This window comes from Cavia porcellus, unplaced genomic scaffold, assembly GCF_034190915.1.
Source record: "Cavia porcellus strain 051 isolate PalLab524CR breed Dunkin Hartley unplaced genomic scaffold, mCavPor4.1 scaffold_17, whole genome shotgun sequence".
In the NCBI taxonomy this organism is placed as follows: Eukaryota; Metazoa; Chordata; class Mammalia; order Rodentia; family Caviidae; genus Cavia; species Cavia porcellus.
This window is the reverse complement of record NW_026947500.1, coordinates 43,722,970-43,737,262: the sequence shown is the minus strand read 5'-3', so window position 1 is coordinate 43,737,262 and position 14,293 is coordinate 43,722,970. Positions and strand designations below refer to the sequence as shown.

Below are 14,293 nucleotides of genomic sequence, written 5' to 3'. Positions count from 1 at the left end.
TGCCTTCCTCTGAGCCTGAGGAAGCGTGGCTCAATGCAAGGCAGTCACGGAGCCCAAGGGGAATGGAGGACGTTTATTTCACATTCACACAGCTGTACATTTTCTATAAATAACGTGGAGCTGATTATTTACAGTCATCTTTCTCAGGCCATCTCTAGGCACCGGGAGGGAGACTTGGTCCCAGATGGGTCCTGTCCCACCCGTCCCTGGTCCTTGGGCAGAACAGTCAATGGTCCCCAGGACTCCATCACCCCAATCGCTCAGGCCCGTTGCACTGCAGGCCACAAGAAAACTGCTCCAGCCAGGGCCAGCAGAAGCAGCAGGGAGGTCGCCTTCCTTTCTGGCCCGCCGCAGCCCGCACCCCACACCCCGCACCCCTCAGGAACTGCCCCAGGGCTCTGCTGCACCAAGGCAGACAGGACGGAGGCCAGACTCCTGCACCATGAGGTCATGAGGCCGAGAACAATAGGAACACAGCCAGAACAACACTGTCCAAGGACACTTGATAGCACTCACACCGGCCCACAGATAGTCTCCAGCCCTGTCCGGGGGGCAGCAGGCTGGCCTTCTAGGGGTCCAGAGAGGGTCGGGGAAGCAACCACCACAGCCTGACAGACAAATGCAAGGACACGCTCAGAGACACAAGCGGGAGCCAGCTAAGCCACATGGGGCTCGCCGAGGACACAGGCGCCATCACTTCGTGCAGCGGGAGTGGCGGGAGGTGAACGGCATCCTTGGGCAGGACTGTGCCCTGAACCCCCGTCAGCTGGAGACAGGCCGTGGTGGTGTCCGTAGGTCCTCTTCGCTGCTACGGACGGCGGCCACGTACGAGAAGAGACACAGTACAGAGTAGCAGATCTCATGGGCCTAGGGCAAAGCAGACACGAGGCGCCTGGGGTCCTGGCCCTTACCAGGGAAGCCCTAGGGGCAGCGGCCCTGGCTGATGGCACCTGGGGCTGTCTGGGAGGGAGAGGTTCGGAAGGTGTCTCTCCCTAGGTGGAAGGTGCACCATGGCTTCAGCTCAACCTCTGCTCTAGGCCAGGTCCCACAAGGAGCCACCCTCCACTTTCTGCAGGTACCCGGGGAGCCCTGCGCAGCTGGGGTGGGGTGACACACTCACCATTGGTGTCTTGTACTTGTGGCTCACCACTTCTTTAATTTCAGGAACTAAAACCGGACGGGCAAGAGACAAAACAGAAAGTTCAAAACTAAGAGCAACGGGGCCATGATCCCCCAGGCGGCAGCGCCCGGCACAGGGTCCCTTCCCTCTGCAGCTTTCCCGGTGGCTGCAGGCACTTAGGCAGGGACAGGACAGAGGCTCCCAGAGGCTGCTGTTGGCAGAGTCCTCAGCTAGCCCTGCGAAGCCCGCAGGGTCACTCTGCCCGATGGCTGGGGCCCACCCGCTTCCACAGAAGCTGGGGAGGGAAGAGGGCTGGCCTTCCTGCAGCCTGGCCCGCCACCGTCCAGGCCCATGAGGAGTGGCAGTGGCCAAGATGGTGGTTTCTACCCTGTGCCTCACCTTGCTGAGCCGCCCGGGAACTCAGCCGTGTCACCAGCCTGCAAGGCTGGCTGAGGTACCCGAAGTTCCCTTCCCCCCAGCCCCTGCACGGAGGCCTGAGACTGGACGCAGGAGCCACAGACAATAAACCCTCGGCCTGAGCCACGTCCTCCCCTGAGCGAGCGGCAGGAGCAGCCCGCGCCTGGCTGTGTGAGGGAGAGCGTCAGAGGGCTCCAGCAGACACACCAAGCAGGACACAGGCGAGGACAGCACCCGGGGAGTGAGGGCCAGGAAGCACCAGGGAGTACACACAGGTTCACAGCCCAGAGAGCAAGCCCGGAGCTGCCCTGTCCCGCCATGCAGGGGCTCTGCATGGCCAGACATAGGAGTGGGGCCCTCCAGGCCCAGCCATTGGCATGGCCCTAGGACAGGGAGAGGGGTGCAATGTCCCCCAGTGAGGGGACAGAAAGGGAGGATGAGTTGGCCACACCTTCTTCTGACCCTGTGAGGCAGAACTGAGGACCCGGGTTAGCAGGGAGCAAACTCCAAGGTTGAACGAGAAGCCTGGCCCCTGTCCTGAGCTGCAAGAACCCCAGTGTCCCTGCAGGGGAGAGGAGGGCGCACGCACACTGGGTGCAGAGCTCAGAACCAAGGAGCTGGGGGTGGCGGTGGGGTGGGAGAGGAGGTGAAGACTGGCACTGTGAGTGTGGCTGGTGGAGCTCTCACCCTGGCAGGGCCTGGGGGGACCCGAGCCGGAGTCATTTTACCTGCTGGAGAACGAAGGTTTTCATAGCAGCAACGAGGGTGCGAGTGAATGAAGCACAAACAGCAGCCACCCCAAGCCCGGGCGAGGACCCCCCTCCTAGTGCCGCCGCCACTGCCAGGAGCCCTGGCTTCCCGGCCCTCGGCCTGCCTGCCTGCGACACCCATGCTTCCCTCTGGCACAAGCCAGGCAGGGACAGAGCAGTGCCAGGGTGGGGGTCTGGGGGCTGCTACAGCTGGCAGCAGGCGACACGGACACAGCAGGGCTCGGGATGCCCAGCCGTAGGCCCTGTCCCAAGGGTCTCTGAGCCCTGTGCCCTGCGCTACTCTGCCCACCTTGCCAGGACCAACTGCAGCGCTCACCCGACTGGCCACGCTTGCCTGTCCTCCTCCTTCCCCCTCTCTTCTCCCGTTCCCTGTCACTCCTGCTCGACTGTCCTCTCTGTCGCTCTTCTTCGCCCTGCCTCTAACCCTCCTCTGGAGCTCCAAGGTTTGAGTTACTGCCATGTGAGTCCAGACCTAAGAGCAAAATAGTGTAATTACCAAATTCCTCCAGGACAAAGACGCCTCGAACTGTATTGCACTTTTTAATGTGATTCAGCTCTATGAAAACCTGCAAGAGAGGGAGGGAGGCCAGGTAAGGCCGGAGGCCTCGCCCCTGGCCCGAGGAGCCCACTGCCTGCTACGGCCCCACCCGGCACGGGAAGCCTAGCTCCCGGGGAGGACGCAGGATCCACACACACACAACCAAAGCGCTAGGAAGCGAAGACGGCAGAAAGGGCATGTACCTTCCGCTCCTGGCCGGAGGAGAAAGCATGGGAGAGAAATGAAGGCGTTAGTTGGGATGGTCAAACCCACCCGCAGGCCCCTCTGCCGGCCTGGGCTGCCTGCCGTTCCCTCTGTCCAGGGCGGCGCTCGCAGGACATGGTGCCTGGGGTCCCCGGCTGCCTCGGGCCCTCAGATTGCCCTTCCATACATCCTCCTCCGGCGCAGAGGGCTGGCACAGCGCAAAGCTCCCCTCACTGTCCTGGGTGGGCGGTGCTGGCATCTTCCTTGACACAGGCTCCCTCTACCTCCCCAAAGGCGTGGGATGACAGCAGCACCCTTCTGCTGAGTGCTGACTGGGGCCTCCTAATGCTACCCCTAGTGCTTGCACCTGGGCTGTGGTGGTCGATCACCCCAATATGGAGATGAGGAAACAGGAGTAGAAAGTTTATGTGCCCACAGACAATGGAGCTGAGCTTCAAACGCAAGCGTATCCTGACTCCTCTCTGTGCTTTTCCCATTTGGTATTCCTCGTGGCTTAACTCTGCTGGGATGGCCCTATCAGCCTGCGAGTCAGACCGGAAGTCCGTCTGGGGGCCATCTCTTCTAGGCCTCCACTTCTGCCATGTGCAGCTGGATTGAGCCCAGGGGCCACCCAAGGGCAGGAGCAGGAGGCTAGAGGCATCGGGGGAAGGAGTAACGGCTGTGGTTGAGGGGAGGCTGAAGCGCAGAAAGACGGTTGGAAGCTCCTCCCCAGGAAGGGCCAGACCTGCGGTCCAGGAGAGTACCCAGGTGACCCCTCTCGGGCTGCCCATAGGTCTGGGGTCTGCTGTCACCCGAGGCCCCAGACTCGAGCACTAAGTGCCTCCTGAGACCCCAAAGCTGGCCAGCAGATGCTGAAAGGGGGCAGAGCAGGCGAGCAGAGGGAGGAAGCCCGGCTGTCAGGTGGTCGTGGGCCCTGCCTGGTCAGGGGCTGGGGCATCACACGGGGTAGGCTCAGCGCCTCAGGAGAGGAGCTGGAACATGGCTGGGGAGAAAGGCACTTGTGTGAAGAGGCAGAGCCGGGAACGGACCTGGGAGATGCGCTGGCCTCAGAGGGCATCAGCTTAAAGAACGTTCATCGAGAGAAAAAGTAACACTGTGTTAAGAGACCAAGAGGAAGAAGAGTCAGCTCGAGAGCAGGATCACAGTGAGGCAGAGAGGATCCTGCTGTGCCCCCCAACAAAAGAAGGGGCACAGGGCCTGTGAAGCAGGGAACAGAGCGGGACACTTAGAGGAGGGGACCAGGAGGAGTCAGCAGGAGGGAAAAGGCAAACACACGCACACTCCACGAGGACAGGCGGGCGCACACGCACCAGGCAGGCAAGATTGGCAACCCCAACTCTCATGGCCACACTACCAAGCAAAGCAACCCTGGGGCACAGGGCAGAGCGGCGGCCACGGGAGACGCTCCCACTCACACCGCACGGATCTCCGAGCCTCACGCTCCTGGTTCCCGAGCACCTGCCCTGAGCACAGTGTCTCACCACGGTTGCTGTGCCCTCCCCCTGCTCTGTCCCGCTCTCCCTTTGGCCCTCATTGCTCCCTGGGACGCACGGGGGCCTGGACCCTGGTCCTCAGTGGGACAGGGGGCCAAGATCCCACAACACTGCTGGTGCCTACCTGGTTGTGCATGAACTTGAGATTGATCCCTTCCAGAGTGACCTGCAGCAAGCCACCCTCGCCAGTCTTCATGTCCTGCACCGGGAACTCGCCGCCTAGTTCAGGCCCTGCAGGGCAGGGGAGGTGGTCAGCTCCCTGGTGAGGTGGGGACTCCCACCTGCAGCCCGACTTCCAGCCAAACACACAAGGAAGACGCTCCCGGGGCCTGTGCTGTCCTCACCGGGCTTGATGCTCTGCTGGCGGGCTGCCGCACGCTCCATGCTGTCCTTCACGCAGTAGTACAGCTCGCGGCACTGTGGCACAGGGGAGGAGAGCTGTCCTGTGGGTCCTGCCCCTTGCTGTGGGGGTGCTGGAAAGGCTGGGGCCACAGCGGGGACTCAGGGACAGTGTTAGGAATCCTGCATAACAGCTGGAGGCCAAGGTGTGGCTCCAGATGTGTATCTTGGTATTTTAAACTTCCTAGTGAGAAACTCGGGCATCTGGCCCTCTACACCCACCTGCGCCCCAAGCCAGAGACCCCAGGTACCTTCTTAGTGTAGAACTTGTTGAGCTGCGTCTCGGAGCCATTTCTGCGCCACAAGCACAGGACCTTGGTCTTGGGGCAGTAGGTCATGTTGATGAGCTTCTCGTACCACCAGCGCTCGTACACCGTCCCAATGTTGCTACGCAGCACCACGCAGTCATCGCAGACCTGCACGAGCATGTGCCGGGGTCAGTGGCTCTGGCTTCCAAGAGCCTCCTCTGTCCTGGCCATGCTCTGAGTGTCCCACAGGAGAGGGGGCCACTGATCCTGGGAGCCTATGCAGGCTTCCTGCCCTCTCCTCCCGGCCACCCTGGAGCTGAAACCAGAACAGCTGGCCACCCACCTTCAGGAGAAAGGTGGGAGAAATGGGGTCCCTGAAAGGATGCAGCCAGTGCCCAGGGAAGCAAGCTGGCTCCCAAGTCAATCCAAGAGCCGATCTCAAAGCACTGGGAGAGCTCATGCCTCCAGCTTCTAACTGTGTCTAGGAAACAGCTCTCCCGACTGATGCCAAGGACAGCTTTATAGCAGACCCGACAAGGAAAAACCAAAGAGCCTAGCCATTTTCTAACCCAGCTCTGCCCTATTTGTATAAAAACATTTAAAGAAATTTCACAAATAGTGCTTAATGCATAAAATCGTTCCACACAGGATGATACAAGAGAAAGAGCAAAGTCTCTTTCACCTCCCTTTCTTGAAGATTTACCTGTGCTCATGGCTGCTATTCTCACAGAGACATTACAGCACACTGGTCAAGAGCAGGGGTCTAACAAAGTCACCCAGGTACGACCTGAACTTGCCGTCTTCCTGCCTCAGCCTCCCAGAGTGTGCTGGATGTTTCTGTGGTGCTGGGGAATCAAGCCCAGGGTCAGGCACATAATAGGTAAGTGTTCTACTGCTGAGCCAGGGCCCATCCTGAGCTCTGTCACCTGGAACAAGTTCACCTGTCTACCTTTCCTCATGTGCAAGGTAGGGATCGCAACAGTAGCACATGGAGTCATCATGAAGACTACATGAGGGAACGTGCATAAAAATCTCAATGTGCAAAAGCTGGCCACGGTGGCACATACCTGTAGGCCCAGCACTCAGGGAGGCTGAGGCAGGAGGACTCCAAGTTTGGGGCCCTCCAACTTAATGAGACCCTGACAAACTAATGTACATAAAAAGGTAGGAACAAGGGGCTGGGGATTTAGCTCAGAGGCACAAGCGCCTGCCTTGCAAGCAGGCAGTCGTGAGTTCAATCCCTGGTACCGATAAAAAGCAAAAAGACAAAAAAAAACAAACAAACATAGGAACATAGAACAAATCCTAGTATACCGGTGCTGGGTGTGAGGGTGTGCATGTGTACCAGCACTTAGGAGGGGGCTGGTACTCACTGCTATAATCCCCAACGCTGAGACTGCCTGGCACACAACATGTGCTGTGTAAACCTGAGGCCAACGAGAAGTAAATATACGAGACTATCAGCTGCAAGCTACTCTATTGAAGATTACTGGAGCTCTCAAAGCCTTATGAAGGAAGGGTCAAAGTACCAGAGTGGGAACGGGAATGAGTTGTAGGGCCGAAGGTTTTTGCCAAGTGGAAATTGACTCTGTCAATAAGCCTTTGGGAACATCATAAAAAGGACAGGTCCACATCTAGGAGAAAACACGATTTCTAGGCTAGAGAAATGCTGATTATATGCTATACCTGCCTATGCTGCTGGCCACGGCATAGCTGGTAGTGTTTGGGATGGCACTTTGGCAGGATCTATCTAAATTTTAAATGTATACAAGCTTGATCTGGAAATTTCATGTCTAGGCACATATCCTATAGAAATACTCTCACTTTGGTGCACAAAGATATATGCTGAAAGATATTCAATGAAGCAGTGTTTTTAAAAAATGACTGCAGGCATTAGTTAAATAATGATGAGACATCCAAATAATGCCAAGCGTCCACTGTAACAGTATGGGAAGACGCCCATGATACATTAAGTTAGAAAAAAAGAAATGATATATTATTTGTAGTTTGATCCCCTTTTATAATGCCAAAACAAAATTCTATGTATATAAGTTATAGTTATACAAATATGCATGTTTTTAAAAATCTGGAAGTGGGATGGGGGTTTAGCTTAGTGGCGTAAGCACCTGCCCTGGCAACTGGGAGGTTGTGAGTTCGATCCCTGGTACAAAAAATAAAATCTGGAAGGATTTACATCAAACTCACTAAGCACAGTTATTCATGTGACATAAAATAGGGAGGGAATGAGAGAAACTGGTATTTTCTTCCTGTTACATGGTTTGAAAATTTTATACATATAACTGTTTCACTTTTGTGACTTAAAAAAAAACAGGCAATAAAAACAATTTTTAAAAATCTTCCCAAATTGTTGTCCAGCTGTCCATGTGGCCAGCTGGCTGTGCTGAGGGGCTAAATCAACAATAGCCTGGGGGTGGCCGGCTGATGGTGAGGGGGCCAGGCATATTCAAGCTGCCATGGCAACATATCAAGATGTGAGGGTCCAACCTGACGTTCCAGAGATTTAGCCTGGGTTTCATCTCTGGCAGTTAGCTCTACCTCTACGAGGAGTACACATCTCACCTCGGCTTTCAGTTCGGAGGAACACAGACCTAAATCCTGACTCCTCCTAGGGGCAAAATGCTTCCCCATTCAGCTGCGTCACACACACTGCTCTTCAGAGGAAACCCTCCTGTGCTGGGTCAAGCATCTGTTCCTAAGACTGTGTGATGAGCTAGGCATGGTGGTACATATGTATAATCCCAGCACTTGGGAAGGCTGAGGCAAGAGGATGGAGAGTTTGAGCCCAGTCTGGACAACTTAGGGAGATCCTGTCTTGAAATAAAATATTCCTTAAAAATGTAATGTAGGGGCCAAGGATATAGCTCAGCAGCAAAGCACCTGCCTGGAAAGCACAAGGTCATGAGTTCGATCCTGGTACCAAAAAAAACCGGTAACTCAGTATAAAGGTCATGAGTTCCATCACCAGTATGGCTAAATGAAACAGAGATAAATAAAGAACTTTACAGTGGTTAGATCTGCCCACAACCATCAGCAGAGATGCTCTATGCATCCTGGGAAGTGATTGCTGTACTGGAAGAATACTGACTCTGAAACTGAGCAAACCTCTCTAACGGTCTGCTAGTTTATAAGAAATGTAAGCGACAGAAAAACACGTCAAGGACACCAAGGAGGTACAGTGAGCACAAAGTCTAGCATGTGAGATACTTCCCTAGGGCAGAGGAGCCAGATTCTTCAACAAAACAAATGGCAGCGGGGGCAGGGTAACCAAGCAACACTACACACACGCTGTCCCTGTGGTCCAGCAGTCCCACCTCCGGGGACTCACCCACCTCAGGTCTGGACACACGTGAAATTACACAGGCACAGGGCTGATCATGGAGCACTGCTACCAATAGCAAGAGAGGACCCACACACGCTGACTGGCTAACTAGCTGACGGCACAGCTCATAGTGGAATACGTGTAGCTGCAAAAATGAGAAAGCTCATGGCCAGGGCAGAAGCATCTGTCTGGCAAGCGTGAGGTCATGAGTTGGATCCCAGGTACCAGGAAAAAAAAAAAAAGGAGGAGAAAGCTTTTTTTTTTTCCTTTCTGTTATAGAGGATCATGAGGACAATGTTTAATGAAAAAAGAAAAAAAAGTACAGGCCTAAATGTGCTATCTTTCTGTAAGAAAGGGGAAAATATAAGAACTTATTTTATTGTTTGCATAAAAACCCACTGGAAGGTACAGAGGAGTCTAGTAAAGGTGGTTGGTTACAGGAGGAAGGGCAAGGTGAGGGGAAACTGCAAGGGGACGGGCATGAGGCCAGTGCCTCCAATGCACCCACTTCCTGTCACTCTGATTGGTGGACAGTATGACTGTGTCACCTATTCAGTGCACACTTGAATGAAATGCTGGGCATCACCTGTTACAGTAACTGCAACTTGGCACTTTAATGATACATGATCATGACGAAGAACAGGGTCAATGGGAAAACTATTTTGGCATCAATGCCAGCAGTTTCTCCTTACGTCTTTGAAATGTTCCTTTGAAAGAACCAGCACCTACCTCCATGAAAAAGATATCTCCATTCGTGTCTGTCCCTGCATGGACCACAAATGTCTGTTTCTTCATGTGCCGGCTGCCACTGGAGCGGATAGAGAGATCCCGTCCATTCTAAGGAAAGAGAGATTTTTAGGTACATTTATAAATCCCTCTGCTGCGTGGCTCTGGGCTGCAAATCTCCAGTGTAGCAATGAAATCTGTATCAGCTCTGTTAGGACAGTCTCATGTGAAAAAAAAAAAGAAAAAGGGGTTAGGGATTTAGCTCAGCAGCATAAGCGCCTGCCTTTCAAGCTTGTGGTCATGAGTATAAGCGCCTGCCTTGCAAGCTTGTGGTCGTGAGTTCGATCACTGGTACCAGTAAGAAAAAAGAAAAAAAGAAAAGAAAAAGGACAGTCTCATGTGAGCCACTGGCCACCAGGGATGTATGCAAGGACATTTTGGTCTCAGGATTCCTGTACCTCTTAAAAATTACTGAGAACCCCAAAGAACTTTTGTTCATGGAGTTCTATTTATATTTAGTGTACTAGAAATAAAAATTAAGAATTTTAAACATGGTTAGTGATTCATTTTAAAATAATAACTCATTAACTATTATTTTAAAATAACCCATTAACTATTATACTTCATAAAATATATCTTCCCTAACAATAAAAAATATGTAATGTTCTAATATTCAGCTCAGTCGAAAACAGCTGCTTTCTCCTCTGTTTCTGCATTCAATCTGGTGCAATCTGTTGCTTTAGTTAAGGTACAGGAAGAAAATCTGACTCTGCAGATAGGCATTTGGAAAAGGAGGATTTTAATTGCTTTTTCAGATAAATACACATATTCTTCTTTGCTACTGTACCAGAACTGGAAAAATAGCAGTTAATCTAAAGATTAGATGCAAGGTGGAATCTAAAAACAAATCAGTGGATATCTGCTACTGTTATACTAAAACCATTTGTCTATTTTACATTTTAAGTGGATCTTTACCCACATTTGAATTTGTAACATCACTGTATTTGGAAAACACTTCCAAATGTTGACATATTTCATACAATGTTTAAAAAATCCCATTCACCGATATCATCACCAGTATCATTAACAAAGTCTTCAAAGTTTCAAAGTTGAAAATCTTCCAAAATTCTCATTTTGTAAAGCTTAAATCTTTATTGGCAACAAGCATTTCTGTTAGAACAACTGGCTCAGCTATTAATTTTAGAGAAACTGCCTGCTGAATACCCAGTTCTGGACAGCTGCAGTCAGTCAGGCATGCTTTCACATTAAAACAAGTTCCATGAACAATGGTAATGGGACACCTTGCAACTCAAATTGTCACAAATCGTTGTTCCTCAAAACACTCACCATACCTGGGCTTGTGGCAGAAACGCTGTTTTACACATAATTCCAATTAAAAAAAAAAAATTCCAATTTTGTTACCCAGAGTGTTAAAGGGACGTAGTCAATGACTAGAGTCTCACACAGGTAAGGGCTTCACCACTTCATCCGGGACTTTCAAAAGGAAGTGGGTACCTTAAACTGAGGTCGTGTGGAAGCAAGGCAGGCTACACATCACTGCTCTGGCTTGCAAACACCAAGCTCGTCAGGGGTGCATTTCAGGGTCGTCATGGAAAGTTTTCACCTTATAGCACCTCAGGGGTCCACAGATCACACCACAAAGCCGCTGCACCAGGACAGTTTTAGTGCAGGCTCCCAGCATGGAACAGAAGGGCTAGAAGCTCATTCTCACAGCTAGGGTGACCTGCCACACAGTGACACACCCCCAGGGCAGCCTCTGTAGTAGGCTGGCAGCCGGCGCAGGGGCAGGGAGTCCACGGCAGGGCTCAGCTCCACTCACCAGGGTCGCCAGCTGGTCGAGCACCTCGTTGATCTGCTGGCTGTACACAAGCCCGATGTGGGACTTCCCCATCAGGCGCCGCACCTTCTTCCGGATGTCATTTTTATTCACCTGCAAAGCCACGGGGAGTCCTGACAGGGCCCTGCTCTCCTCTCAAAAAATTCTAAGCAAATGTTCTAGGGTTTTAGAATCTACTACTGTAAAATAATAATAATAATAATAATAATAATAATAATAATGATAATAATAATAATAATAGGGGTTGGGGATATAGCTCAGCTGGTACAGCACCTGCCTGACAAGTGCAAGGTGGTGAGTTGGATCTCCAATATCAAAATAGTAATAATAATAATAACAGTAATAATTCATTGGCTTCTGTGGGGATCTCTATTGACATTCTGAAACTACCTGGCAATAAAAGCCCATATAGAGTTCAAAATAAATAGCATGGAAAGATCTTTTTTTTTTTTTTTTTGGTCTTTTTGAGACAAAGAGTTTCTATGCAGTTCAGGCTGGCCTTGAGCTCACTTTGTAGCGCAGGCTGGTCTCGAACTGGCAACGATCCTCCTGCCTCAGCCCCCCGAGTGCTGGGATTACAGGGATGAGCCACCACACCCGGCTGGAAAGATCATTTATCTTTCAGCATTCATAACCAAAAACAGCCTGGCAACCATAATGAAAAAGACCTTCCATGGGCCAACAGAGGCCTTAGACTTTGAATCAGGAAGGGAGCCCCAGTAGGATGCCTAGACAGCTTCCCAAGCGCCTCAAACTCAGGCAGGAGGAATAAGCCTTGTCCTGCCAGCATGGGCAGGAGCTGGACATCCAGAAACCCTGTCCTACCTTCATCAGCAGCATATAGGAGATGAGGTTGTGCAGAAGTGTGGCCAGCAAACGATCCTCATCGTCCTCTAGGCGCTTCCGGTCATGGTCTCCCAGGGACAAATACCTAACCAAAAGACCAGGCATGAGTTGATCCTCCTATGGGCGCCCTGGAACTCTGCATCCCGGAAGGGGCAGAGTCTGTGTAAATGTCCCAAGCCCCATACCTGTCGATCATTTCCTGGGGACCCTGGTCCATCCCCATCCCTTCTCTCTCCAACATCACAGCATCTAAGAATGCATCTTCCCAGAACTGCATTTGGTCCCACAATGTAGAGCGCTCTTTGCCTGGGGAGAATAAAGTTCATTTTAAGGTCTTATTTAACAGTGAAAGAATACAGATGCCAAATGAAAACCGAGTAGACTCTAGATAAAAGGGAATCATTCCAAATTCCAGGGAAAAGGAACACAAACCTCTCTACCCCAGATCTAGTATTCCTGCCACCAGCCCCAGATGCCTCCAAGAGGGGCCCGGTCCCTCCCAGAAGGCAGCATGAGCACAGCACACAGAGAGAGGCGGTTACTTATAGAAAAGGTCTCCATAGCAGCATCCTCTAACTGGTCCCACATCGATCCTTTGTCCCTTCCTGCCATTTGAAACAGGAAGGACCATGGTAGCAAGAAAGGGAAGAAAGGCAGACAGAAAGACAGCAGCTGTTGATTAATGCAAAAGTCCAATCCCATCTAGTTTTCACCCACTGCTTGTTTTAGATCCCGTAGGTCACCTGCTTTGTCTCTAAAAATACGATGTGTCTGACATCAGCATGAAGATCACAAAAGCCAAGCAGCTACCGCTCAGCAGCACCTTCTCCCCTGGCTGAACCCAGCTTTACTCAGTCAAGAGGCCTTCTTGGTCCATGTCTCACCTAGGAGTCCCTCGTAGAGATAGACTCGCTGGCTTACATCCTCAGAAGAGCGAACTGGGCTGCCCGCCAGCTTCTCCTTTGGCTTCAAGCTGTGAGCTTTCCCCTGGAGAGATAAGGTAATAGGTCAGCTACCTGAGGAACGATGCAGAGACAAAGCAAGCTAGGCACCTTGGGACCAGGCTCCCAGGCCGGTGCCATTCAGCAACCACATGACACTGGTCCCTCAGCTTCTTCTGCCCTGTTTGTCTCTGGGACTTATCACAAATCAATCTGATAATCCTGATAATCCTGCCTGACACTACTGCTTCCAAGACCAAGCAAACAAGTCTCCATTCTGACTTACCTTTACTCCTTAGTCTCTGTACACTATTTTCACAAAACAAAACAAAACCCGCACGCTAATTCTATACAGCAGCATGACACAGTAGAAATATAAGATTTTGGGTCTGGGAGATAGCTCAGCAGCATACGTGCCTGCCTGGCAAATGCGAGGTTGTGTTTGATCCCCAATATTGAAAAGAAAAGAAAAGAAATACAGGATTTTAAGTCAGACCAAACACAATTTGGATCCTGACCTCCTCTCAGCTTTGTGACCTCGGGCCCAGAATTTAGCTTCTCTGAGCCTCATCTGTAAAAGAAAGGTTATAATCCTTATCCTACAGGAGGCAGGGCAAGGACTGACTGACTGATTGGTTAGTTAATTGGATAGAGTCTCAATATATATTTCAGGATGACCTTGAACTTACTATGTAGCCAGAGCTGGCCTCAAACTTGCACCAATCCTCCTGCCTCAGCCTCCCACGGGGCTTAATTTTTAACATCTGCAACATTATTTTTGTAAGGCTGGGTGTGGAACCCTGGGCCTCACACACCTAGCCAATCACTCTACCCCTGAGCTGGTAGCCTCAGACTAAGGGTTAGATTTGAAAGTACATAAAAATTATGTACTTAACAGTGCCTGGCACATGGCTGGCAATTAAATTAAAGACATTAATTTTTGCTTTCCTTCCATCTCTTAGTAAGAAGTATCATCAATTTCACTGAGCACTTCTGCAATATTAGACTTACTATTCATTCACAAGATTTTCATCTGTGGAAAACGTGGATACTATACTGCAATGCCATGCCTTCCATACTTGCGGGCCAGAATAAACAGAAATGCCACTGATCAAAGATTACCGGGAAATTTCTAATTAGGGTGACTAATGCCAGTCTCCTGCTTCACAGCCCAATACCTTGCTCAGTGGACCATATCTATTTAACCTATTTCTTGTTAAAATTGCTTTTCCTGAGCCAAGAAATTTAGGTTAACTGTTCTCAGTGACTCAGTTGTACAAAAGCCTTGCACAGCACCACTAAGAATGTGTCCTGGGAGGCTCCTCACAAGACTGACCCTGGAAGGTACAGCCAGAGCAGACAAGTGCTGGGG

The 14,293-nt window shown here is 51.3% G+C and overlaps 1 protein-coding gene across 47 annotated transcripts in view; it reads right to left on the bottom strand.

The window, feature by feature from the left end:
- Positions 1 to 58: 58 nt before the first annotated feature.
- Madd (MAP kinase activating death domain) overlaps positions 59 to 14,293 on the bottom strand; it is a 36,697-nt gene continuing 22,462 nt past the window's right edge. For 19 of the 47 annotated variants that reach the window (XM_063227870.1, XM_063227871.1, XM_063227873.1 and 16 more), the window contains 12 exons: positions 12,865 to 12,967; positions 12,523 to 12,585; positions 12,166 to 12,286; positions 11,960 to 12,065; positions 11,117 to 11,227; positions 9,280 to 9,387; positions 5,214 to 5,378; positions 4,908 to 4,980; positions 4,688 to 4,794; positions 2,804 to 2,873; positions 1,121 to 1,167; positions 59 to 867 (listed from right to left, as the gene is read on the bottom strand). In XM_063227870.1, coding sequence (XP_063083940.1) covers positions 763 to 867; positions 1,121 to 1,167; positions 2,804 to 2,873; positions 4,688 to 4,794; positions 4,908 to 4,980; positions 5,214 to 5,378; positions 9,280 to 9,387; positions 11,117 to 11,227; positions 11,960 to 12,065; positions 12,166 to 12,286; positions 12,523 to 12,585; positions 12,865 to 12,967 — 1,179 coding nt within the window. In that variant the 3' untranslated portion in view covers positions 59 to 762. The remainder of the gene's footprint in view (positions 868 to 1,120; positions 1,168 to 2,803; positions 2,874 to 4,687; positions 4,795 to 4,907; positions 4,981 to 5,213; positions 5,379 to 9,279; positions 9,388 to 11,116; positions 11,228 to 11,959; positions 12,066 to 12,165; positions 12,287 to 12,522; positions 12,586 to 12,864; positions 12,968 to 14,293) is intronic. The other 28 variants (XM_063227892.1, XM_063227894.1, XM_063227898.1 and 25 more) reach the window with 3 other exon arrangements.